At 48.2% G+C, this 24745-nt stretch overlaps 1 protein-coding gene across 1 annotated transcript; it reads right to left on the bottom strand.

Annotated features, from left to right (window-relative positions):
• Nucleotides 1-497: 497 nt before the first annotated feature.
• Nucleotides 498-23938, bottom strand: LOC147701346 (von Willebrand factor-like). The gene is made up of 4 exons (XM_086930051.1): nt 23812-23938; nt 22026-22083; nt 15054-15104; nt 498-3461 (listed from the first exon to the last, which is right to left on the bottom strand). The coding sequence occupies exons 2-4, from the start codon at nt 22063-22065 to the stop codon at nt 2746-2748; spliced, it is 807 nt and encodes a 268-aa protein (XP_086786177.1). The 5' UTR covers nt 22066-22083; nt 23812-23938; the 3' UTR covers nt 498-2745.
• Nucleotides 23939-24745: the final 807 nt, after the last annotated feature.

Here is a 24745-nt window from a genome sequence, read left to right as displayed (position 1 = left end):
ATTCATTTCCTGGATTACTCTTTATTTCCAATACATTGTTACTACAGCTCCCTGGCCGGCGAGCACGCAGCAGGATGACAGACTACGGACGCTGGCAGACTCCAGCGGGCCGCAGAGCAGGTTGCACAGCCAGAGAGTACCACACTCTCCCTTTTCACCAATTTGGTATGTTACGCAGCGTATGTAGCCTTGGTAATGTATACTGAGCCACAGTTACTTTCTCTTTTTTGCCACAATGTTGGGCCCGGGCCTTTTTTGAGTGCACACCTGTACACGTCATGGCTAATACCAATATCACCATGTGTGTGGGGTCCCTCGGGTGTTCCCCCTCCCTCACTTTACACATTGGAATGCCCACACCCCAACATAACACAGGCCACTCATAATCAGGCACATCCTGTCATGGGGTCAGAGTATGCAGTTTAGCGAAAACTTGTTGTGATCATATTTTGCCTAGAACCACTCCTAGAGTCAAAAACGTCACAATGCAAGGCATATGAATGTTTAAAATCATTTATTTTCATTTATTGAGCAGCAGCAGGATGACAAACAATGAGAGTTAATGATCTGGCCCAAAACTGTTGTTAGCAGGGGAATATTAAATGAGCCTCTTAACAACCACATTTCTAGATAATAAGGGATACCAGACCCTGGTATTAGTACAACTCAGAATGTCAATCCATGCATGGGTGTAGCTGAGTTAGCTAGAGGAGATGTACAAACTATTTAGAGCATCCTCCACGTCTGTGGGAGAAGTGGGCTGCGTGTGAGGAATACACATACTCACAGTGATGTTTGACACATGTAGTGGGCAGCAAGAATATCTATTTCTGCGTTAGACACAACTTCAGGATATGTGGATGTAAACAGTGATAAACAGTTCAGTTTGAAGTGCATTAGTTCAGCAAACTAGGCCAAAGCTAAATGTTTTAGGAGACCCTTGAAAATAGAGTGAGAAACAATTCCAGTGCATTCGGCCTGCAGCATCCTTCAAACATCGGTACATTTTGAAGACCTCTTTATGCGATGTTTTCACCATACGAAGTATATGACGTTAGAGTGGGTTGGTAAGCTCATTAGACTGACTGGGGGAAAGACCACTATGCCAAGAGTCTTGGAAAAATGTTATTGCTACTTTACATACAGCTGAAGGTCAGAGATTGCAGAGCTTTGAAGGGAAATGTAAGGGCCTATTTATGAAATGATCATTCAGGGCAGTGCAGCAAGTCACCTTGCTGCGCTGTATGATTGGGAAAGGACAGGAATATATACAGGGCATTCTTGACATTTGGTGGCACACAATGTGCTGGCCAGCAACATTGAAGGCCCAGATCAAGGGTGCCTGCGTCACAGGCAGGATTGTGTTTGTGCAGGAAGGGGCAGTGTAGTCCGTGTAGGTTGGAGCAGTGGGGCCGGATGAGGGGGTATTTCGACGGACGAGGATGAGGGAAAATTAAATAAATTATTCCTTTTCCCTCTTCATTGTCCGTCGAAATGCCCCCTCACCTGGCCCGACCGCCCCACTGCTCTGACCTGCACGGGCCGCTGCTGCAATCTTCACTGGCATGTTAATCTTTCTAGGGGCAGAATGCAGCACACTTAGAAAGAGGTAACAGCCAAGAGAAATACATATATTTCTGCTGGCTGTGCCTCAAATGGGGAGGCAATACATTCAGACGCATTCCCAGGTCTACCAACCTTGGTAAATATGGGAATTCATGAGAATGCATGGGTGGATGCGTGGGAACACTCATGCTGCACCCATGTCACGCCCTCACCACGCAGTGTGAAGCAAGACAACAACTTGTGCCACCTTGTGTTTTGCTAGATCCACAGAGCCACACAGTGCCACGCAGACTGGCCTGCGTCGCCTGGGGTGGCGTCGGGCGAGGTAAACCCTATGAAAAATAATATGCCCATTTAATTTGTTAAATGTTATTTGCTTTTTGAGAGTATCACACATGACCTGGAGTAATTAGATGTTACGAGTATTGTTGATAAAAAACACGAAAGTGTGACTTTTCGTCGCTTTTTTTCTAGTTTGCTTTCTAGTTAATGCTGCACACTACAGATCTCTTTCAATGACTGACCCGCTGTGGTCATGGGAATTTAATATCTTAACTCTTAACCCCCAGTAAACAAATGGTCCCAGAGCACTTTAGCACTTACAAACAGTGCAGACCTAAGGCTTGGAAAAATCATTTCAGGGGTGGAGAAGGGGTGAGTTCTTTCTCTGTGGCACTGGTGCAATAAGATATTTACAGGCGAGGTGGCTATGTGAATATGTGGGCATGAATGAAAAAGGAATTTACCATGAGTTTATTCTAAAATGTACACTTGCATGAAAAGAATATTGAGAAGGTAAGTTCAAATAGGTAGGTTTAAATATATTAGATTTCATGGCAGATCTAAGTACCTGGTAGATATATATGTATATTGTCATGGTACTTATATGTGGCGTTATACATAGTAAAACTGTACATACCCGTAGAAAATAGCGTTCACAATATTTTTTTATCCTCAATATTTTTTACACAACATTCTGTCCCATGATATTTGTGATATTTGTCCAAGCAGTTATACTCCTAATCTCACTTGTAATTTATTTAACTTGAAAGTCCCTGCAATATAATGTTAACTCAGTGATTTCCTTTGATTGCATATTGGTGAGTTTACAATTGTGAATCAAGTATGTTTGCATTCTAAATAGTGTTCAGAGAGCTATGGGTACATTGTTTCACCCCTTCATGAGGAGGTTGCTCCAGAGCATTGCCCTGGAAGTACACACGCGTTCCCAGACTTCACATAGCCCTTGTCACAGACGCACCCAGACACACATGGCCTTACGCATGTTCGTGGTGGATTGCTGTAATTATCACATGTGAGTGGGCATGCAGAGCCACAGGTCTCATAGTGGGCGTTTTTGTTGCAGGGACAGTCCTTCTCAAGGACACATTCAGTAGAGTTTAAGGCATATCCCCGATTACAGAAGCATCCGTTCTTGCAGTCCTTCGTGCAAGCTTTTACAGTGACGTTATTGGCCACATCCTCACAGGTTCTCCGACATGTGCCACAATTATTGTATTGCGAATTCTTCTTGCAGGGACACTCTTTCTCTGGGACACATTTACCAGATTTTAAGGCATAGTCGCCTTTGCAGACACATCCTCCAAGGCAAATCAATGGGCACGCCTTTTCTTTCCTGAAGACCATGTTGGCCACGTCTTCACAGCTAAATTGGCAGAGCCCATCGCATTCCGTATATTCTGCGTTCTCCAGACAGGTACAGTCCTTCTCAGGTATGCATGTCCCATTCTGGAGGACATATCCAGGCACACATTCGCATCCTGGTCTGCAGTCTATTTTGCAGTCCCTAGGTAGCCCCATGTTGGAGACATCTTGGCAAGTTTTTTGACAGGATCCACCGCAGGATGAGTACACCATGTTCATGCCACACTTTTCTGTAAGGGAAATGACACCATTGTAATAGATCATTTTTACAATGTCCCAATGCACTGTGGTTTCAATGCATTCTAATAACAGGCTCTGAAAGCAATCTGTATCAGGTTTAGTACAATTTGGCAACATACGAGAACAGTATGGTTTCGACTGACAGAGTTCTAAAGCCTCAGACCTGAGCCGCATGACATACAACAAGTCAGGATGGGGCAGTAGGATGGTGCACTGCAACAATATGCACGGAATCACCACCTGGATTGCTAGCAAAATGAAATATAACCATTTGTAAGTGTAAACGAATAGGCAAATGGTTTCTGTGTATCGATTAATTTGGTTTCTTAAGGACGGTTGTACCATGTATGTGTTAGTGTCCTTGATGGGACTGTGCCTTTGGCTTTAGACTGGACCTAAGTTACTTCATGACAGGGAGGATTTTCCACCCATGCATTTTGACCAGCCGTGGTCCATGCGGGTAAGTGCGGTCGGACCCGGTGGGGGGGATTTGGACAAACGACCACACTGTAAAATTAATTATTTATTTAATTTCCCCTCACAGTCGTATGTTGTCATACCCCCTCACCCAGCCTCACCGCACCACCGCTCTTACCTGCACAAGCCGCGGCTGATTTTGACACAAACTCAGATGTACAAACACTTGTAAACCTGGTTTTGAGTCAAAATGGTGCGCCTACCTGACAGAGGTGTATCAAGGAGAAATATCTTCTTTTCTCCTCGTTACTTTATTTCATCTGTCCATGTGTGCTGTATTAGACGGCACACACAGAGAGAGAAATATGCCTCTAAGGATCGTTTTTGTGCAGCAAGGTATCCCGTCCTGTACAGAGATGATCCTACCCACAATGCTGGCACCCATGCCCAAGGGTGCTTGCCTTGCCTCCAGGTAGCCATAAGTGCGTCAGTGCATAGAGGGAGCTGAACAGCGCCATATGTTGGTAAATATGGAGCAATTTTTTTAGCTCGTTCCTGTTAATACAACGCAGCTCAGCAACTTGTTTTGCTGCGCCTCGCGGCATGAATTATTTGTTCTTATGGCACAGATATTCACTCATATGCCCAAATAAGATAATTAGTAACTGAATCCCTGGTGTAGTCCTGCAGAGTGGTAAAGAAGGTGCTATCCCGCTGAAGTCCATGTTGTTTCACCTCGAGAAAAGTGTAAAGAGTACCTGGAAGTTTGGTACACTTGGAGCACAGACCTTTCGCTGTCAGCTCTGAGGATTGTGCAGCAACATTTCAAAAGAGTATTTAGCCCCTTAACCCTTTATCTCAGGGAGGGCTAACGGTCCACGGGTTAGGGGGCGCAATACTTTCTTTTAAAATGTAATGCCCCCAAGAATTTTGCGGCTGGAGCAACATCCCCAGTGGACCCCCCACGCTACGCCACTGAGATTGTGCCATGAAATTCCAACCATGTGCTGTATGTGCTGCACATGCCTAAGTCTGTGTTTGGGGGGGGGGGGGGGCTGTGAAATATTTCGGGGGGGCTAATTCTTCCAACCATAGACAGAGTGACTGAAAGAAGGGGTGAAAACATAAAAACGACTAATTTACAAGTAAAGGGTCTTTTAAACACCTGTTAAGTACTCGGGTGTGGATGCAATTAGATGGTCGCCAGCCCGCAACGTCCGGGCTGACACACACGACGGGGAGGGGGGGTTGGGGCTGAAGCGCTGAAGCCCCGTGAGCCAAATGGGTGTTGCGCGCCTGCGCAGGTATGATGTAGCGCAGGTGTTCACAAAGTGACGCACCTGCTTAGATACATCACTTTGTAAATAGAACACAACAGGTGGCATGTTTTACTCTGCCATTGCATCATAAAAAGTGACATAATAGCAGCGCAAAACTGACGCATGGCCTCATAAATAAGGCCCCATATTTTTGTTTTTAAATGTTCTCTGATCCCCTTCTCAGATCGGCACAATGTCGTGCCATTGAAATCAATTACATTGAATCTCTGGTGGAAAATATATTTGTTTTTGAATATTGACTTTGGTGGTATTTTGGGGTTGCCAAAGACTATATATGCACTTTCCCTGCTGCCGCTCTTCACAACCTAAGGTCTACACTGTTGAACTTTTTGGGAAATCCCACTGGTTCCCAGTCCAGTCACCTGCATGTTTGTCGGTGTTTTTAAAGATTATATCTACCCGAAGGGAACTAAATGGCTGCCTGAGAAAAACGTGGTACTGCAATTAGTAGAGAAGGGAACAATACATGATTATGTCCATTATAACTAGTAGTAGTAGGAAAATATTTATGAAGCCGGTCCGAGGCCAGGGAGCTCTTTATGCCGGGCCCCGGGGAAAGCAGAGTCGCAGACTAGTCTTTCCCCGGGGTCTTTCGCGCAGGGAATAGTCCAGGCAGGGGAAGGGGAGGAGTTAGGGGGTGGGTACTTAAGCGCGGGGGAGGAAGGGATTTTCCTCTTTCTGCGCCTCGCACCATCGGGAGGGAGCTCGAAAGGAGTTGTAGTTAGTGCGTAGTTTGAGGCCTAGTGCTACTTTTGGGATTGTGCTCGGAGCTGTTCTACGGCAGCTGGGGTTTATCTTGTCCTCCTGTTCTTGTCTTTTGGCTCGGGTGGGATGTCTGGTGTGTCTGCGGAACACGTCCGTGAGGCCTTGTTACTGCTTGCTAGGGCCGGCCGCGAGGACCTGATTAGGCCCGGGGTCATGGACTAGGCCTGGGTGGGGCCACCAGGGGCACGAGGGCTGCCTCGGCCGGGGTGCATGCGGCGGTTTTCGCCTGCTTGGAGGATGACCAGGTTCTGGAGGGTGGGCCTGAGGTCAGGAGGGGGGGGCGTGTTCCAAAGGATACGGCGCGGGGCGGGAAGCGCAGGACAACCTCCGCGCGGCCTTTCCCCCGCTGGACTTTTTGCCTGGGGCCTCGGGGCGGCCGTGAGGGCCGCGCCTGCTGCGCTTCTTCTCCGCGGGCCCCTGTTGGCGCCGGCCGGCGCCACGCGGGGGGAGGAGCCAGGAGACGCCCAGGCCGGGCCCGCTTTGGGCCTGGAGGGGTCGATGGTTGGCGGCGGGGCCTCTGGGCCCGTGGCCCGCTTGGAGGAAGCCTCTTTTGGGGGGGATGGGTCCGGGCTTGGGATGCGGGAGTCGGGGGAGGGGTCTGGGGGGGCTCCTATCGACTTGTCCCGGGGCTCTAGGGCGGGCACCCCGGCCGTAGTGCGGCCGCTGGCGCATGGGTTTTCGGTGGGCCGGAGCGCTTCCCCCGCTCTGGTTCCTATTGGCGGCTCGGGTTGGGTGCAGGGTTTCCAACAGGTGGGTTTCTTCCCCCGTGGGGGAGAATTCTTCGGCCACGGCCCACCCCTTCCCCCCCCGATTTGGGGTTCCGTTTCCTGGGAGGAGAGGTCCCGGGGGGAGCGTATACTGGAGCAGATTCAGGAGGTCAGGTGGGCTGAGGAGACGAGGGCCAGAGTGGGTGCAGTTTGGGGCCACGACATCTAGGGTCCTCCCACCCGCACCTCTGAGGAGGAAAGGGAGGCGGAGAGGCAGGAGGAGGAGGTTAGGCAGGCGAGGTTGAGGAAGTCAGGCCCGGCCGCCCACCCTCCCAAGGGCGCGGCCGGGGTAGGGACGGCCAGCACGGCTTTGAGGCCCGATGGTGCCGGGGCCCTGCCAGGTTCGAGCGACCTGGGGGCGGGAGGGGATCCAAGTCGGCGGTTGCCGGCAGAGCAAAGGGGGGCCTTGCGGGGCGCAACACGGCTCCGAGACGCAGGTCAGAAGCAGTAGGGCAGTCCTCCGCGGGATCGGGCAACGGCTACTGGTGGCGCCACCGGAACGCGTGGCCGCGAGTGCGTTCAAAAGGGAGTGAAACGTGCCGTGAAGGATGTGGCATGCGAAGGTGTGGATCAGGAACCGGTGCTTAAACTGGATTACAGCGAGGAGAGTGAGGAGTTGGAAGAGGGGGAGGTGCGGGATGACCTGAAAGGCGTAGGCCGCACGGCGGGGGATGACGACCTTGGTGTGTTGCAGGTCGCCCCCGGGACGAGGAAGAAGACTGGAACTGGGAAGGCCCGTGGAAAAGAGTCCGGAGGACGGCCCCGGGAGCGGACGGAGGCACTAACAGGTGAGAGTGCCTGGTGGGCGGTTTGGGAAGACGCGCCCCGGGGTGGGGAGGGGAGGAAGCGGGCCTGTAGGTCGGTGGGTGTGGGGGATGGGTCTGTGAGGGAGGGGGGGCGCCTTTGGGCGGTCCACCTGCAGATGGTGAGAAGGTGGATGGTAAGTCGGTGACTCTGGGGGTGCAAACTGATAAAAATGATGGGAAAGAGGAGAAAGGGGTGAAGGTCCCGAAGAAAATGCCTTATATGGGGTTGGCGATGCCTTTGGGGTTGCATTTGTCGGAGAAAATGAGGGACAAGATTTGGAAACATGAGTTTGTGGATGTTTTTAAGTTGCTGCACCGGGAGGTTCAGGCGAAGGAGGGTTCCAAGGAGGAGGAGTGGGAGCTGACGAGGCGGCCTAGGGTGCCGATCACTATGGAGAATTGGACTTCGGCCTTTTTGATCTATGCTAGCGTGTATTGTCAGAAGTATCTGGACCGGGCGATTGCGCTTTTCAAGTACATGGATATCATTCGTAAGGCCCAGATGCAGTTTGGTGGGTTTGCATGGCTGAGCTATGATGAGGAGTTTCGGGCCCGGGTCAGCGCAGATCCGGAAAAGAGCTGGGGGGAGGTGGATCAGGAGGTTTGGATGCAGTGGATGGCGTCTTCGCACTCTTCAGCCTCTACGCATACGGCCAGCGGTTTACCGGTGTTGTATCGGTCTTTTCCGACGCGTCCCGCCCAGGGCGGGGCGGGGGGCGGAACGGTGCCCAACACCATTGTGTCCGGTCAGCCGCCCAAACCGGGAGGGGCCACTACAGGGGTGTGTTGGAGCTACAGTCGGGGTTTCTGCTCCAAGTACCCTTGCAAGTTTAAGCATGAGTGCTCCAAGTGCGGTGGAAACACCCCATTACTCAATGCCTCTCGCTCGCCACCCCTTCTGAACAGTGGAGGAACGCTAGGGACCGGGGGCAGCCTGGCCCGAAGGGCGCCTACTCCGGTTAAGGTGGAGGCAATGGCCCCATGGCTCGCGAGCTATCCTGATCACGAGTCCGCGGCGCGGCTCTTTTGGGGTTTCACTGAAGGCTTTCGGGTGGGTTACCAGGGTCCCAGGGAGCGTCGGTGGGCGGAGAATTTGAGGTTGGCGAAGGAACTGCCGGGAGTGGTGGCTGCGAAGTTGGAGAAGGAGGTGGCGGAGGGGAGAGTTGCAGGGCCGTTTGATGACTGGCCGCTGCCGGACCTGATCATTTCTCCGTTGGGGGTGGTGCCGAAGAAGGAGGAGGGGGAGTTCAGGATGATTCACCATTTGTCGTGGCTGGAGGGTCGATCGGTGAATGACTTTATTGCGGAAGTGGACTCGAGAGTGCTGTATGCGTCGGTGGACGATGCGGTTCGGATGGTGCGGTTGTGTGGTCCCGGTGCGGATCTGGCGAAGTGTGACATTAAGTCGGCTTTCCGGCTCCTGCCTATTCACCCGGCCGATTTTGGGCTCTTGGGCATGCAGTTCGGGGGTGCCATCTATGTCGACAAAGTCCTTCCCATGGGTTGTGCCATCTCCTGTGCGTTGTTTGAGCTTTTTAGCACGTTTCTGCAATGGGTCATGGTGCGGGTGAGTGGGTGCCGCGAGGTAACTCGCTACCTGGACGACTTCCTTTTTCTGGGCCGGGCGGGGTCGGGGGATTGCAGCAGGGCCCTGTCGCGTTTCCAGGCCTTGGCTGTGCATTTTGGAGTGCCTCTAGCGCCTGAGAAGACGGCTGGTCCCAGCTGTTGCCTCACGTTTCTGGGGATTGAATTGGACTCGGTGGAGTGGTTGGCGCGCCTGCCGGCAGCTAAGGTGAAGGAGATTCTGGCGTGTCTGGAGTGGGCTGTGGGGGAACGGCGGATCCCTTTGCGGGCGGTTCAGAAGCTTCTGGGTTTCCTTAACTTTGCATGCAGGGTGGTGCGGGCAGGGCGCACGTTCTGTCGGCAGCTCGGCATGGCCATGTCGGGGGCAGTGCTTCCGCATCACAGGGTGAGGATCTCTCTGGGGGTGAGGACGGATTTGAGGACTTGGATCACGTTCCCGCAGGATTTCAATGGGGTGCCTTTGGAGTTTGATGAGGACAGGGCGGTCTTGCAATGCCAAATTTTCTCTGACGCGGCTGGGTCAGCGGGGTTTGGGGTCTTCTGGGATGGTCGGTGGTGTGCGGAGAGCTGGCCGGCCTCCTGGATCAAGCAGGGCAGGAGCATTGCGTTTTTGGAGTTCTTCTCATTGCTGGTGGCGCTGGTGGTGTGGGGGGAGGACTTTCGGGACAGGACAGTGCTCTTTCACGTTGACAACATGACGGTGGTGGACCTTGTTAATAACCAAAGGGCGAGGGACCTGCGAGTGTTGCGGCTGTTGCGTAGATTCATGTTGGCGTGCCTGCAGTTGAATGTGGTGTTTCGGGCCAAGCATGTCCCTGGGGCGAATAATGACATGGCGGATGCTTTGTCTCGTTCGCAGTGGCAGCGGTTCCGACACCTGGCGCCGGGAGCGGACGCCTGCAAGACCGAGCTGCCGGCCGGCATCTGGGCCTTGGGGGAGTGAGGATGGTTGGTCTGGTGGAGGGTTCGTTGGCTCCGTCCACAAGGAGGACATATCGACTGGCATGGTCTGAATTTAGTTCTTTTATGGGCTGGATGGGGGATGGTGTGGTGAGTAGGGAGCCGGAGGTGCTGGAGGATTTGAGGGGCTATGTGCTTTCCTGTATGGACCATGGCCTGACTGCTGCTACGATTTCTGGAAAATTGGCTGGTATTTCCTTTTACTGTGTCTTGTTTTTGGGTTTCGACCCCACCAAGGATGTGGTGCTGGCTCGCATGTTGCGGGGGTGGGGTCGGGAGAAGGGCGCCGGGAGGGGGCGCCTACGGGAGGCAGTGACGTTTGACTTGTTGGTTCGGCTGGTTGGGGTGTTGCCGGGGTGTTGTTACGACAGGGCCGAGGTGGGCTTGTTTCGTCTGTGCATGGTGTGGATGTTCTTTGGGGCGTTTCGGGTGTCTGAGTTGCTGGGCACGAGGCGGGGGGCCGGCAGGTTGTTTGAGGATGTGCGGGTTGATGCGGGGCGTTTGGGGATCTGGCTGGGCCGCTCGAAGACTGATCAAGTGGGTCGTGGTACGTGGGTGTGGTTGAATGAGTCGGGTGGGGCGGTCTGCCCAGTGCTGGAGTGGCGCTCTTTCTGCGGGTCGGAGGGGGCCCGGGGGGGTGAGATTTTTCGCCATGCATCTGGTGCGAGAGTGTCGGCTGGCCAATTGTTGGCGGTGTTGCGCATGGCTTTGGGACGCCTGGGGATTGATGGTACTGGTTTCGGTACTCATTCCTTTCGCATTGGGGCCGCGACTGCGGCAGCCCGGCTGGGTTGGTCCTGGGACAGGATCAGGAGGATTGGGCGTTGGAAATCGCGCTGTTGCGAGCGGTATGTGAGGAAATAGTTGGGATCCCAGGCAGGTTTGTTGGTGTTGCACTGTTTTTGTTTGCCTGTTCTAACATCTTTTTCTTCGTAGGTTGCGTGGGTGGCCCGGGCGGTAAGACGGTGACTTGGATCGTTGGGCACTCATTTGTGCACTGGGCGTCCAAATACGCTGACCAGCAGGTTTACGGACGTAACCTGGGACTGAGAGGACAATTGCACGAGGTGAAGTGGTGGGGAAAGAGCGGAATGCGATGGGGGCACTACTGCCCTGGCTCGCGAAGATGGTCCCACAGAGGGGATGCCCGGATTTGTTGATCATTCATTTGGGAGAGAACGACCTGGTGCAATTGTCTGGACTGGCTCTGTTGCAACTCATGCAAAGGGACTTGGATGTGTTGAAGTCAAGGTTGGCGGGGGCCTGCATTGCCTGGACGGAGCTGGTCCCCCGGAAAGTTTGGAGGGGGGCCATGAAACACGGGGCTATCGAGAAGGCCCGGAGGAAACTGAATCGGGCGATGAGGCTGTACTGTGCGGACAGGGGTGTAAAAGTCATTTCGCATCCTGGGATACGACTGGAGGAGCCTTTAGCGTTTAGGGAGGACGGTGTGCACCTGTCTCGACTGGGGAATGCGTGGTATATGATGGAGTTGCGGGATGTGGTGAGCAGGTTGTGGAACGAGTCGATTTGGTGCCGGAGGGAGTGACTTGGCAGTGACGGACGGACGGCCCCCGTAGTGGGGGGGTGGGGCAGTGTACCGCCCTACAGGGGGTCCACTGGGTGGCAGGTTTCGAAGAGACAGGGGGTCAAGAGCGGGCATACCCATCCCTTGGGGGGGGACTTGGCACAGGACGGACCGAAGTTTGATTGGAAGTTTGCAATGACTGGGGGCTGGAAGACGGTGATTGACGGACAAGAGAAGGGTGTTTGGAGCCGCTAGGGCTTAGTGGTGACGTGGGTGAATGAAACGAATGGGGGGGAAGTGTGAATGGGGGTTTGCTGTTACTGTTATTGTTGATTTATTGTTATGCGCAGTTCTGGTCTAATAAAATGGCCTTTTACGCTGACACTGCGTGGTCTGTTTATTGCGCGATGCCGGGCCCCGGGGAAAGCAGAGTCGCAGACTAGTCTTTCCCCGGGGTCTTTCGCGCAGGGGATAGTCCAGGCAGGGGAAGGGGAGGAGTTAGGGGGTGGGTACTTAAGCGCAGGGGAGGAAGGGATCTTCCTCTTTCTGCGCCTGGCACCATCGGGAGGGAGCTCGAAAGGCCGCCCACCCACCCAGCAACTGGAGGTGGTTTCTTGGGCTGGTCTGTTGCGTTGCCAGTTTAGGCCAGAGCTGCGGTAGGCAGGTTTCGAAGGGACAGGGGGTCAAGAGCGGGCATACCCATCCCTTGGGGGGGGACTTGGCACAGGACGGACCGAAGTTTGATTGGAAGTTTGCAATGACTGGGGGCTGGAAGACGGTGATTGACGGACAAGAGAAGGGTGTTTGGAGCCGCTAGGGCTTAGTGATGACGTGGGTGAATGAAACGAATGGGGGGGAGTGTGAATGGGGGTTTGCTGTTACTGTTATTGTTGATTTATTGTTATGCGCAGTTCTGGTCTAATAAAATGGCCTTTTACGCTGACACTGCGTGGTCTGTTTATTGCGCGATTGGTCCTTGTTTGTGAGATGTACATAAGTACTGCATATTTCTACGGTACTACCAAAACTATCCACAAGAGGATGCCAGATTACCAACAAATGTCACCAAAAATAGGCTTGCTGGGAAGCTTAGACATGCCACGAGAGCCACATAAGAGACAGATACCCAAAGAGATATTTGTCATAGATGACAGGTAGATTACAAATAATATGACTGGAGAATGCATTTAAACATGTATTGGTGCTACTGATATTATGTAGCACGTATCGATTTCAGAGCATTATTCTTGAGTTGCCAGAGGTTGGAACTTAACCAGGGTGCACATTTGCAACCAAATTAGAATGAAACGATATCTTTCCAGCCCTTCCAGTTATAGCCACTCCCTCCTGGAGGTATGAATGAGGCACATGGAGTTCACCCCAAATGTGAGCGTTTGGAGCAGTCACCTGTCTTGCAAGGGGAAGCATCCATGTGTTGAAATAAATATCTCTGGTGATACCCCTTGGCACCCCATACCTATCCATAGTTCAGCAGGTGCAATGACACCAGGCCTCGGGTGTTTGAGGGGCCAGTGCATCCCAGGTATGGCTGTGGTTATTAGAAAGGGATAAACAACCCAGTTCCTTTGCTTAAAATGACTTGGCACCTAAGAACGCGCGTCGAATAAATTACTACGTGACTAATAATTTTCCTATTAGTTTATGAGTTTTAATCGTATAACAAGAGAAAAAAAAATGTATGTATGTAATTTTTATTCTTTAATGCCACGGTATGACTATATGTATTTTGTTTTTTAACAATAATGTACTTTTGTAATGAATAAAATACCATAACGTATAATCTAGCTTTAATTGCAGTGTGTTTGTTATACCCTCCGTTGATTTATATATGTATGCATCTATGATTGCCTAGGAAATGTTTTTTGCACATGTTTTATCCCTTTCCTAGGAATCAAACAAATATAGTTCAGGGGGCCTTTGTTTTTCTCCAACTTTGGCAGCTAAGAACTCCATGGGATTTGCAGTCATGGCTGTGAGTGGGACGCTGTAGGGCTTCCAGGACAGGCAGAGATGAGGGCTGGGTGAAATGTGAGGGGATAAGTGTGGCTAAATGGTTAGAGCGGCAGACCCTGATGCAGAAGTCTGGCCCGGGACCAGGGTTCAATTCCCCTCCTCAGCGGGTCTTGGGCTCAAATTTCCACGGACCTGATAATTCTTGCCTCGGTACCTATTCCAATCATGGAGTCCCACTCTACTTCTCTGGGCAATAGCTTGCTTAATCTCCACAACAGCCCCACAATGCTAATGATGCCTGGCCTCCACCTTGGGGGTGCCCAGGAGTGGACGCCTCACCGGGAAAGCCAGGATGGGTTCCACAGGGGTATTCGTACAAGCGCCTAGAGACCCTTGCGGGTGAGTTGTGCGCTATACAGGTATCAATTTACAATTTTAGGGGATCTTGCGCTCTAGGTGCGCTGTGTGAATGGGATGATGGCGTTGCACCATCACAGAGATCAGGTCTGATGTAAGTGCAATGAGGGCAAATTTGCTTGTCATTGAACAGCCTCTTGCCTGCTTGCTTTTCGTCCACAGCCCCATCTCCTGGTTTTGCCAGTTACCCCAGGGGTACAATGTTTCTCTAGAAGGGCAATGGCCGCAAACTGAACACCTGGAGTGGTTTGAGGCAGTGAGGATACACTTTCATTGTGACATCAAACAGATTCATTCATTCAACCAATATGAGTGTGGAAAGATATTACAATCTAACAAAATAAGAGCATACATTGATTGCTGTACCCAGAGTGTTGTATACTGTCAATATTTTCCTACACAACTACTCAAGGAGTGGAATTACCACAACACATTGCCAAAGGTGATACTGGAGTGAGGCCAAACCCTCTGCCATTGCCCAGACAACTCACCTCCTCCCATCACCCATCTCCTGCACAGGGTGCACTCAAAGTGAGATTGAGAAAGGTTTGAGAAAAAGAAGCCCAGAGTCGCTTTTATAAAAGATACAGTCGCTGAGCTGCACAGAATCAGTTGCAGCACAGACAGACAGACAGTTCTAAATTAAGAAAGAGGGACAAGTGAGGAAACCAGAGTTCAAAGTCAACAGGTTGAGTAGGGAATGAGACCAACAGTAACAAGCAATAGAATATTAATAAAAGCAAAAGGAAGAAAGATCCGTGCTAAGTTGGTAAATTTAATTAGACTGAATACAATGATGAGCCCTCGACAATGACTATATAGCCATCGTCTTCAACCCTACTACTACCACTACTCTTGTCCCTGACCCTCTCCTTAGGGTTAGCCCTAGCATTACCATCATGTAAATTGATTCATTCGATCAATTAAATTATGAAAAGATAATCCTAATCCTATGAAACGAAACAGGAGATGTCCAGTAATGGATCCCTGCACACAGAATGATACATGTGTGACGTTTACTTACCAGTGCCATCACCATCCTGACATTTTACTGTTCCAAGCATCGCAGTTAGCACTGGAAAAGAAAAATATAAACATAAATGGAAGCATCACGTTGTCGCTTCTCTTATTGCAAATTTCCTTACAGGTAATTAAACAATTTGGGATCAAGCAAGATATCCTCCAGTTAATCAAAGATCACCGAGCTAGAATTAAACCAAAAATCAACATGCCATTTAGTTTACTGCAGCAGAGAAAATGGAATGTGTTTGACATCATATTGAACACCAGTTACAAAATACTGCTCACGAAGGGCCCGATTCACAGAACTAACTTAAGACAAAATCCTAAACTTACTACCATTTTGGTATTCAATGAAGGCACTTACCCATCAATGAGTAAGTGCCTTCTGTGAATAGCAAAACGAGTAAGTGCACTTACTCATTTTGGTATTCACAGAAAGCAAAATGATTACGTGCCTTCTGTGAGTACCAAAATGGTAGTAAGTTTAGATTTTTGTCTTAAGTTAGTTCTGTGAATTGGGCCCAACGTCCTTGATCTCATCTCAACTGAAAATATCAATATGAAAAGGTAACATTAAAACATGTAGCTTTGATTCACTTTTACAAGGGGTGACATGGTCACTTTATCAGCGAAAAAGTCTGCCACCTTATTGCAGCTCTCTACAGAGGCAGTTGTATCACTTATATTTTCATATGTTCTGAGAGACTTCAGTTTGGCGAACATTTCTTTGGAGGAGTTACTGGCCCTTTCAATTTTTTCTGTATAAAATTTACATCCGGATTTCTTAATTAATGAATAATATAGTTTTAGCTCCTTTTTGTAATTTTCTGTGACCCTAATACAATATTTCTTCCTCCATACTCGCTCCAGCTTTTTACACTTTTTTTGGCCATTATCAGTTCATCATTAAACCAAGGATCTGTTGCATTTTGTCTCTTAGGGGTCCTGGTGCTCCAAGGTGCTATCTCATCTAATGCCTCTGTATTCCAGTCTTCCAGTTGTTTATTGGCTAGGTTAATGTCTTTGTCTAGTATAAGATTTTTATCCATCAGTGCCTAAGTGAAGAGGTGGAATTAAAATGTTTCCACTTCCTTGTTGTAATTTCCTTAATTGGTTGTTCTAGCCTCTTTCTATAGGCAGACTAGATAATGATCTGACCAAGAGATTGACCCTGGCGTTCCTACCTCTGTCTCCTTAAAGTTTATGAAAATTGGATCTAGAGTGTGACCCCCTTGGTGTATTTGTGTCTCTAATCTTTGTGCTAAATTCAATGTCAACATGTCCTTGCATATTGGGCGAGCTTCTTTGTTCTGCTTGTTTTCAAAGTGTATATTCAGATCACCTACCACCAGAAAAGTTTTGTATTGGAGAACTGGGTGCACAACTTTCTCCTGTAGGCTCGCCATGAATTGTGATACTGAACCTGGTGGGCAGTAGATTAGAAAGCCAGCAATGATATTGTCTTCTGCCACTGATAGGGTAAATAAGAACGACTCACAATTTTCTAGGTCGGCTTGTTTAATCTCTGTTAGAACTGGGGGTCTCTAGTTGGCAGAGGTAGGTACCACTGTCCAAATAGGGACCCTTGCTTCAAGTCAGGGTAAGGAGGAAACATTCTGCAGATAACCCCTGCTCACCCCCTTGGTAGCTTGGCACGAGCAGTAAGGCTTATTGAAGGCAATGTGCAAAGTATTTGTACCAACACTCACAGTAACACAGTGAAAACACCACAAACTGACTCCACAACAGTTTAGAAAAAGAAAGGTATTTAATCTAAACTACACAAGACCAAAACGACAAAAAAATCCAACATAACCAGTTCAAGAATATGGTTTCAAAGGAGTTCTTAAGGTTGCGTTAGAATTGTTCACAGTTGCGTCACGCTTTAGCCAACAGTTCCTTTAGTTGCAACAAAAATTCCAAGTGAAAACCTGTAGCAGTGAAATATAAGCGATGCGTCATACCTGAGACCCTGGGGAGGTGATCCGACAACCCCGCTCGATGTAGCAGGCGTTTTGCGGTGACTCTGGTCTGTACGGGGAGGGATGCAATACCTTGCGTGGATTCTTGTGCCCAGGTTTCGGTGGAAGCAGCTCGCAAAAGGTACGATGCAACGATATTCGGGGCGGCGACGATGCGCGGCTCAGCGTCGATCTTTTACTCTTGTTGTCCCTCGATGCGATGGCTCTGCGTCGACTCTCACAACAACGTGATGTGGCCCACAAGCAAGTGGTGCGTCGATCTCACCCAGTGACGAAAGGCTCTGCGACGATACTTGCAGCAATGGTAATCTTCCCGCACCGGACAGGTGCGTCCCACAAATGAAGGAAGCGACGGCTCTGGCAGCGGCAACAGGCGCTGCCACGATCTTGGCCTTCTTAGCGGCGGGAATTTCCTCGCACTGACTGGGATGCACTCCGCAAGCGAGCAATGCAATAAACTTTGCAGAAAAATCTTTAAATCTTGGTTTCCAGCTTCCCACCACAGGTACAGCTTCCAGCGGCACCACAACTGGCCCAAGCACTCTAGGAAGGACAGAGCTCTCTAAGCAGAGTTCAGGGAAGCTGGGGGTGAAGTCCTTTTGTTCCTGGGATTTCTTAACAGGGAGCCAGCTCTTCTCAGGCCCTTGGAGATTCCTTCAAGCAAGGGGACACAGCACAAAGCAAAGTCCTTCCCCTCTCCTTGGCAGCAAAGCAACAGCAGGTCAGTCCGCAGAGCAACAGCAGGAAAGTCTTCCTTGTTCAGTTTCAGCTTTCTCCTTGGCAGGGGTTCCTTCTTGATTAAAGGATGATCTAATTTTCTGTAGTCAGGGGTCCTGTACTTATACCCCTAAAAGTCTTTGTTTCCTTTGGGCAGGAGGGCTCTGAGCCCGGTCCGAACCAGTTCTGGGTGTTCCTTGAGCACTTTGTTTTCCTGGCTTCTCTTTTCCTTTCAGAGAGAGGGGCAGGGTCGTCAGTCGCCCAGCAGGAGGTGGAGCCAGCTCTGTGGAAGGCAGGCACAGCCCTATTCAGGCCAGGTACTATCCCCTCCCACCACTCAAGATACAGATGTAGTCATTCGCCTAGGGATGACTCACCAAGCCTCCTGGGGGCTCCCCAGCCCCTGTCACTCTCAAACCAGACAGTCAATTCATAAACAGGCCAAGGCACACAGAAAAGCGAACAGCAACTTTCTAAAAGTGCTGTTCTCAAACACAGGATTTAAAAACAATCTTTCCGAAAAGATGTGTTATTAAATTCTGAGTTCAGGGATACCAGACTTTTATGTCCTACCTTGCTCCTATGGGAAGGTATGCTGGTAGCCACTGTAGCGAGCATTCCCCATGATAGCCTATGGGCAAGGTAGCCTTACAATAGTGAAAAACGAAAATGGCTGTAATTCACTACCAGAGCTTGTCACCTGCACTGGTACATGCTATACCTTTCACATACACTGTGCCCTGCCCAAGGGGGTACCTTGGGCCTTCCATGGGGGTGACCAATGTGTACAGAAATTGAAGGGTTGGGCCTGGTCAGTGAGGATACTGACCAGGAGGGCATGGCAGTTCACAGACTGCACCCAGGCACTGCAGTGGCAGGCCTGAGACACCATTTTAGGGCTACTCATGTGGGTGGCACAATCAGTGCTGCAGGCCCACTAGTAGCATTTGTATCACCAGCCCTGGCACACTAAGTACACTTTACTAGGGACGTCTTAGTGATACGAATATGCCAATCATGGATAACCAATTACAATCATAATTTACACAAGGAGCACTTGCACTTTTACACTGATCAGCAGTGGCAAAGTGCCCAAAGCATCTATACCAGCAAAACCGAAATCCAGCATAGCGTCAAAAATACAGGAGGCAGAGGCAAAAAGACAGGTGAAACCACGCCAAAGATGCCAGGTCTAACAATCTCACACTTCATTGTGGATTTATAGATTATAGCAATTCCACTGCCTATTTGACCTTCTCGATCCTGCCTTACTAGCGTATATTCACTAGGGACGCGTCCTGCACATCTGGAGTGTTCAGAAATAGAGCGTTCAATGATCTTTCCCTCAGTAAGTCATGGAGCTCATATTTGAGTTTGGCCAATGACCTGCAGTTTAGTAATGCTAAGTGCAGCTTGTCCTCTGTATTCTTGTATGTTTTACAAATTAAGGTCATGTTAGAGTGCTCACATTTTAGTGCCTCGCTATCTACATTTATATTATGCTTGTATGCTTTCTCAGTGGGCTTTGATAGTCCAAGTAACTCCTCATCTGAGTACTTAATCCTTACTTGTGGCCCCAACAGACCAGAGGTCCTGCCCCTTGCGCCTGGTCAGGTGCAGACAGGCTTCCCTTTGGCGCGCCGAAACACTCCTGCTGCGCGGCCGCATACACATCGGTTTTTAATAGGGTAGCGGGCGGGAAGTACCTCCACCGCCTCCCCGACCCGAAGTGATGCTCTGAGCAAATATGCCAATTAGAATTCCAGAGACACCAAACTTGAACCAGTAATTTCTTCCCATTTGGAAATGACACTTATAAACTGTAATAAGGCAACTGCAATGCTAACCCATGGAAGACATAGGCCTTGCAATAGTAAAGAACAAATTAAAGAGTTTTTCACTACCAGGACATGTAAAACTTGAATGTAAAAGTCGTACCTTTGAAATACATTACACCCTGCCCTATGGGCTGTCCTGTGGTTTATCTGTGGGAGATTTGCATGTACTAAAACGGAATATTGAGGCTGATAAAAGGTCAAAATAGCAGTTTAAAACTGCACACACAGGTTCTGTAATGGCAGTCTTGAAGTATGATTAAAGGGCTACTTAAGTGGGTTGGAGAATCAGTGCTGCAGACCCACTTGTAGCATTTAATTTACAGGACCCGGGCACTGGTAGTGCCACTTTACTGGGGACTTATAAGTAAATAAATATACCATATAGGTATAGGCCAATATTAACATGTTTAGAGGAGAGAGTACAAGCACTTTAGCACTGATTAGCAGTACTAAAGTGTGCGGAGTCCTAATACATGCAGGAGTCAGGTCAGAAGAAGTGGAGGAGGAAGGCAGAATGTTGGGGGGAATACCCCCTAAGGCTGAAGGGTCTAACCTTAATTATCACTGATTTTCAGAACAGAAAATAGATTAATGCTTCAGTAATGGAACCCTCTTTTAAACGTAATCATTGATTGCTTAATTGAGATGTTAAGGCTTGCAATACAGAAGCATACATTCAAGGGAAGGAGAGGGAAGGGAGAGGATGTGGCCTAAAGGGGACAGGATGTGGCCTAACGGCTAGGGTGGTTGCCTTCAAATAAGGAGAACTGGGTTCGAGTCTCGGCACTGACGCTTATCATCCTGTGATTCTGGGCAAATCAGTAAGGGCCATATGTATCAACATCTTGATTTGCAATTATCAAATAGAGGCTTTTTAGAAATCGTTATTTGAGAATTGCAAATAGGGATGTATGTAAAAAATTGCAATTGTTTTGCGATTTCTTAATATTTCTTAACTGCGATTAGCCAATTGCGAATCGCAATTAAGGAATACTTTCCCATTCATTTCAATGGGCCAGGAGGCCCATAGGAATGAATGAGAAGCTATTATTCTCAATTTGCGATTCGCAATTTTAGAATCGAAAATTGAGAATATTTTCAAGGGTGCAGGGGTGTCAAAAGGACACACAGATTCACCCCTGAAATAAGCATGGGTGCACATGTGGCGCACGTACATGCCCTAAGGGCATGCATGTGCTTCACATTGCACTTTTTGGTGCTTCTTACACTGCATTTAAGGAGTAGCAAAATTTGCAATTCCTTAAATGCAATCGCAAAATAAGGAATCGCAAATTCTGCGATCCCTTATTTTGCCTTAATACATACCATTTGGTAAAATTGCATTCGGAAACGCCGAAATTCTGCTAATTTCGGTGTTTGCGAATGCAATTTTGCTTGATACATATGGCCCTTAATCTCCTTGTTCCAAACAAAAAAAAATATTAGTATGTTCCTTAGAAACACAACTGGTGCTCATGTAAAGTGCTCTAATACCTTCGTGTCATGTTCGCCTATATAAAACTCCAAAGGAAAAAAAAAGCGAGAAAAAGTCATCTCCCAAAAAATTTGAAGCTAGTTTCATGATGCATATTGCTGATTAACTGGTTGGTATCTGACATGGGATAGCTTCTCTTTTAGAATGGTGTGTCTAAGACTTTTGATTCTTTCATTCATTGAACTTTGTCCTCGGTTTAAATAAATTCATGTATATAAATGATGTTGTAGGCTAATGTTATTTTTGGATTTTGCATTTATGTAGGTCTGGTTACATACAAACGCATGCACACACACACACACACACCCACACACACACACACACACACACCCACACATGTGCCTACACACTCAAACACATATTCCCACACACACAAAATATGGCATACAGAAAAAGACTTTAAATCTGCCCTATTCAGCTGCTGTCTTGTTTGAATGAGTCTTCTTCATACATTGGCTTGAAGACCTGTCTGTCAAGCCTTGTTATCAGCCAATGGCTCTTTGCAGATACTTCATTCTGCTGTCTGTTCTTTCTACATGAAACTCTATAAGATGCTCTTTAGAAGTGTAGGTTTAGATAATCGATTGTTAGCAGCTGATTAAAAGGACCATGAAGGGAATTCTGATAAATTGTTAGTAAAGGAGATGAGGGCAGTGCTGTTCCAGAGGTCAAGGACAAACTGTTCAACAAGTGAGCAAATATTATCCAGAAGCCATTGCACCAACTCAATAGAATGAGAAAACAATTTAGCCGTGTTCTATGACTTGTTAAAAATGGAAAACAAAACTCAAGACCCTCCCAGTGATAGTGCTATAAGCCTCTCATCACTTGCCCTTTGAAGGTGGCGAAGTTAAGAACAAGAGGGCATGTGGGCTTACATTCCCCTCTACTCCTCAAGACGATCCTCCAGACTCTCTACTTTAAGCTTGGTTTGCACTCACCTGCTGCCAGCACAAGAAGGAAAGACATTCTCTTCACCATTCTGAGAGTCGCGCTGTCCTGCAAAGAAAAGAAGTTGCATACACATGAGCATTCTATGTGGATTTGTTTAATAAGGTGTGGGTTCATGAGTGACTGAGAGTGGTGGTGAGATATGAAACGGTGCTTGCAAAGTACCTTCAGGATCTAATTATCTTCCTCTCCTACTGCTTGCAAAATACTATTGCTATTTTCGTTAAGTGATGCATATTTTTCTTCCTCACAGACCGAACTGGAAGGGAGTGCCCTCTAATGGGACAAGAGAGCAGTGGCATTTTACAATAATCAGATTTCTTTTGTGCCAAATTGTTCCGTAACTATATAATCTCACTGCAGAGGGATACTTAAGCCATTGTCCCACACAGCTGTGCAATTCCATTGAAAAAGCCTTTGTTTATTATTACTGAGCGATGACGCAGAATGGAAGGGTGCTGTTACTGTTGCATATGGAGCCGCGAGCATGTGTAAGGGATCTTCATGCTCAGGGGCCAACTAGAAGTGGCAGGACACAGCAGGAAAGTAAGTGTTTTTTACTCCTCGTTTGGTCCTTAAGGGCGAACCCAAGAATGCCATCAGTAGGACCAGAGACAGAAGCATATGCGTTATTCAGGCTGGTGAGAAGAGGCAAAGACAGTCACTGTGAGCTGTCAGTTCAGGGCTATTAACTACTCTCTCTTCTTTTGGATAGATAGAAAATAGAAGCGTTTCTTTCATTGGTTGTGGGATACATTATTCAGTAGAAAAGATGAAGGATCCAGTCTAAGAAATTTAAAATCTGAAATAATGTCTAAGAACTAGCAAAGTTGATTTATGATGTCAGAGATGGACAGAATATTGAGGAAAGGTATATCAATTGGTGATTGGACAATCTTGAAAACACAATGCCAAGCTTGGGTAATTCATCTAAAGCAACATCAATGGGTGAGAACTCTGAACCCGATAATTCAGGCCTGGAGACCACTGGCCCATTGAAGTTATTGCAGGGCTGGGGCTGAAGCAGCAGAATTGCATGGCCGCTGCCCACCCCCTGCAGCAGTGCTGGGTGAGAAGGTAATGCTTCCCAATGCCCACCCGCACTTTAGTGGACACTTTCAGCCTGCTCAGATGAGGTGGAAAGTGTTTTATGACGAAATCCTGAAAAATTGCCTGACAAAGCACCCAGTAACTCTGGGTCTGAGCAGTTACTTCCCATTGAAATGTACTTGCTCTCTCCCTGTCTCTCACTCTCACGCACATGGATCAATCTCAGTGTCTTTTTAAGTGTCCTTCACTCTCTAATACTCACTCTGTCTTTTGCTTATGTCTTCTTTTTCTCTGTGACTGTCTCTGCTTATCTTCTTTTCCAAAGTGTGGATGCTCGTGGTCAGTTTGGTCCTCTCACCCCGATATTATCTCTCGATATCGCGCTCTCGTGCACTCCTTCTCTAAAATGGTTCTTACTTAGTTTGTCTGCTTTGCCTACTTTACTATTAGACAGTGCGGTCAAAACATGCAAATATACTAAAACAATTTAATTAAATGGAGGACAATTAAATGTAATTATCGAAACGGTGAATTGAGAAGGAAAATAAATGAGACAATAGCCGCCAATCCTCACGAGGAATTCGCACGGGTTGAATATATTGCCGTAGTTAAATCACACCGTGAAATGAAGTATTGTGGTCGCAGGCATGGGTCAAAACAACGAATATAAAGACATGTTGGTGAAACCTAAGTCACTGCTCGAAGGCAGTGCGAAGGGAAACATACCTAGTGTCGACTTTGGAGCTGCAGAATGTCTTCGTCCACAGGTCGGCTTGAATGAGCATCTTCTTCCTGCTCTGGGGTTTACATAGTCCACACTATTGCCTAAGGTGCACAGAGGTGTTTCTGAGTCATTTCTGATTGTTGCATAATTTGGGTTTCATGTGTAATTAAATTTGGAGCCGACACCCGCTTCCTTGTCCTGGTTTGCGACGCTCCATCACTCCGTTGCACAACTTGCATTTCACCTTTCATTGTTTTCGGTCAGACTTGACAACGCCTCAGTCTGTAAGATGAATTGTTATGAAATCGTTCACTGATACATAGAGTGAGATTTGACCCTGCAAAAAGAAGTATTACACTCTCACCTCACATTTTGTATTATTTACTGTATAATTCTGACACCCGCGGAGTGCTTCCCTTAGAATGCATGTTGAACTATTTATATTTCAGAACCTCATTCATCACACTGCTTGTGAAGTTCTTTCCTGCCTGTAGGCATTTATACAGTAACAAATCTGTTTATGCTTTTTCCCCTGCAGGTGCAAAGCCATCATGCGATTAACTGCATCGGTGCATGGAACACTTGTACAATTAGTTGCTTCTTTTAATTTTGTTTTATAGTATCATGTTGTGTTTTGAAGCTTTTCCTTTTCTCGTTGTTGCAAGAAAAGGTGTCACAACTTGTGCAAAGGAGACACTGTGTGCAATTGTTTCAGCACTATTTGATTATTTCTCTGATCTCTGTGAACAGGGAAGGAAGGAAACAATAAATGAAAACAAAGTTTAGAATGAAGCAATCGTTGCCACGGAAAGAGAAGGTGTATTCAGCTCCTTGTGAAATCTTTAAAACCTTTTTTGTTCTTTCTTAATAAGGAAGTTGATTGCACATGAAAACGTCTCCTCTCTGTTTTTCACAGAGCGAATGAAGGAACGCCCA

The sequence above is a fragment of the Lissotriton vulgaris genome, chromosome 7, assembly GCF_964263255.1.
Source record: "Lissotriton vulgaris chromosome 7, aLisVul1.2, whole genome shotgun sequence".
NCBI classification, from domain to species: domain Eukaryota; kingdom Metazoa; phylum Chordata; class Amphibia; order Caudata; family Salamandridae; genus Lissotriton; species Lissotriton vulgaris.
Note: the sequence above shows the minus strand (reverse complement) of the source record. Positions and strands in the feature narration are given on the sequence as shown.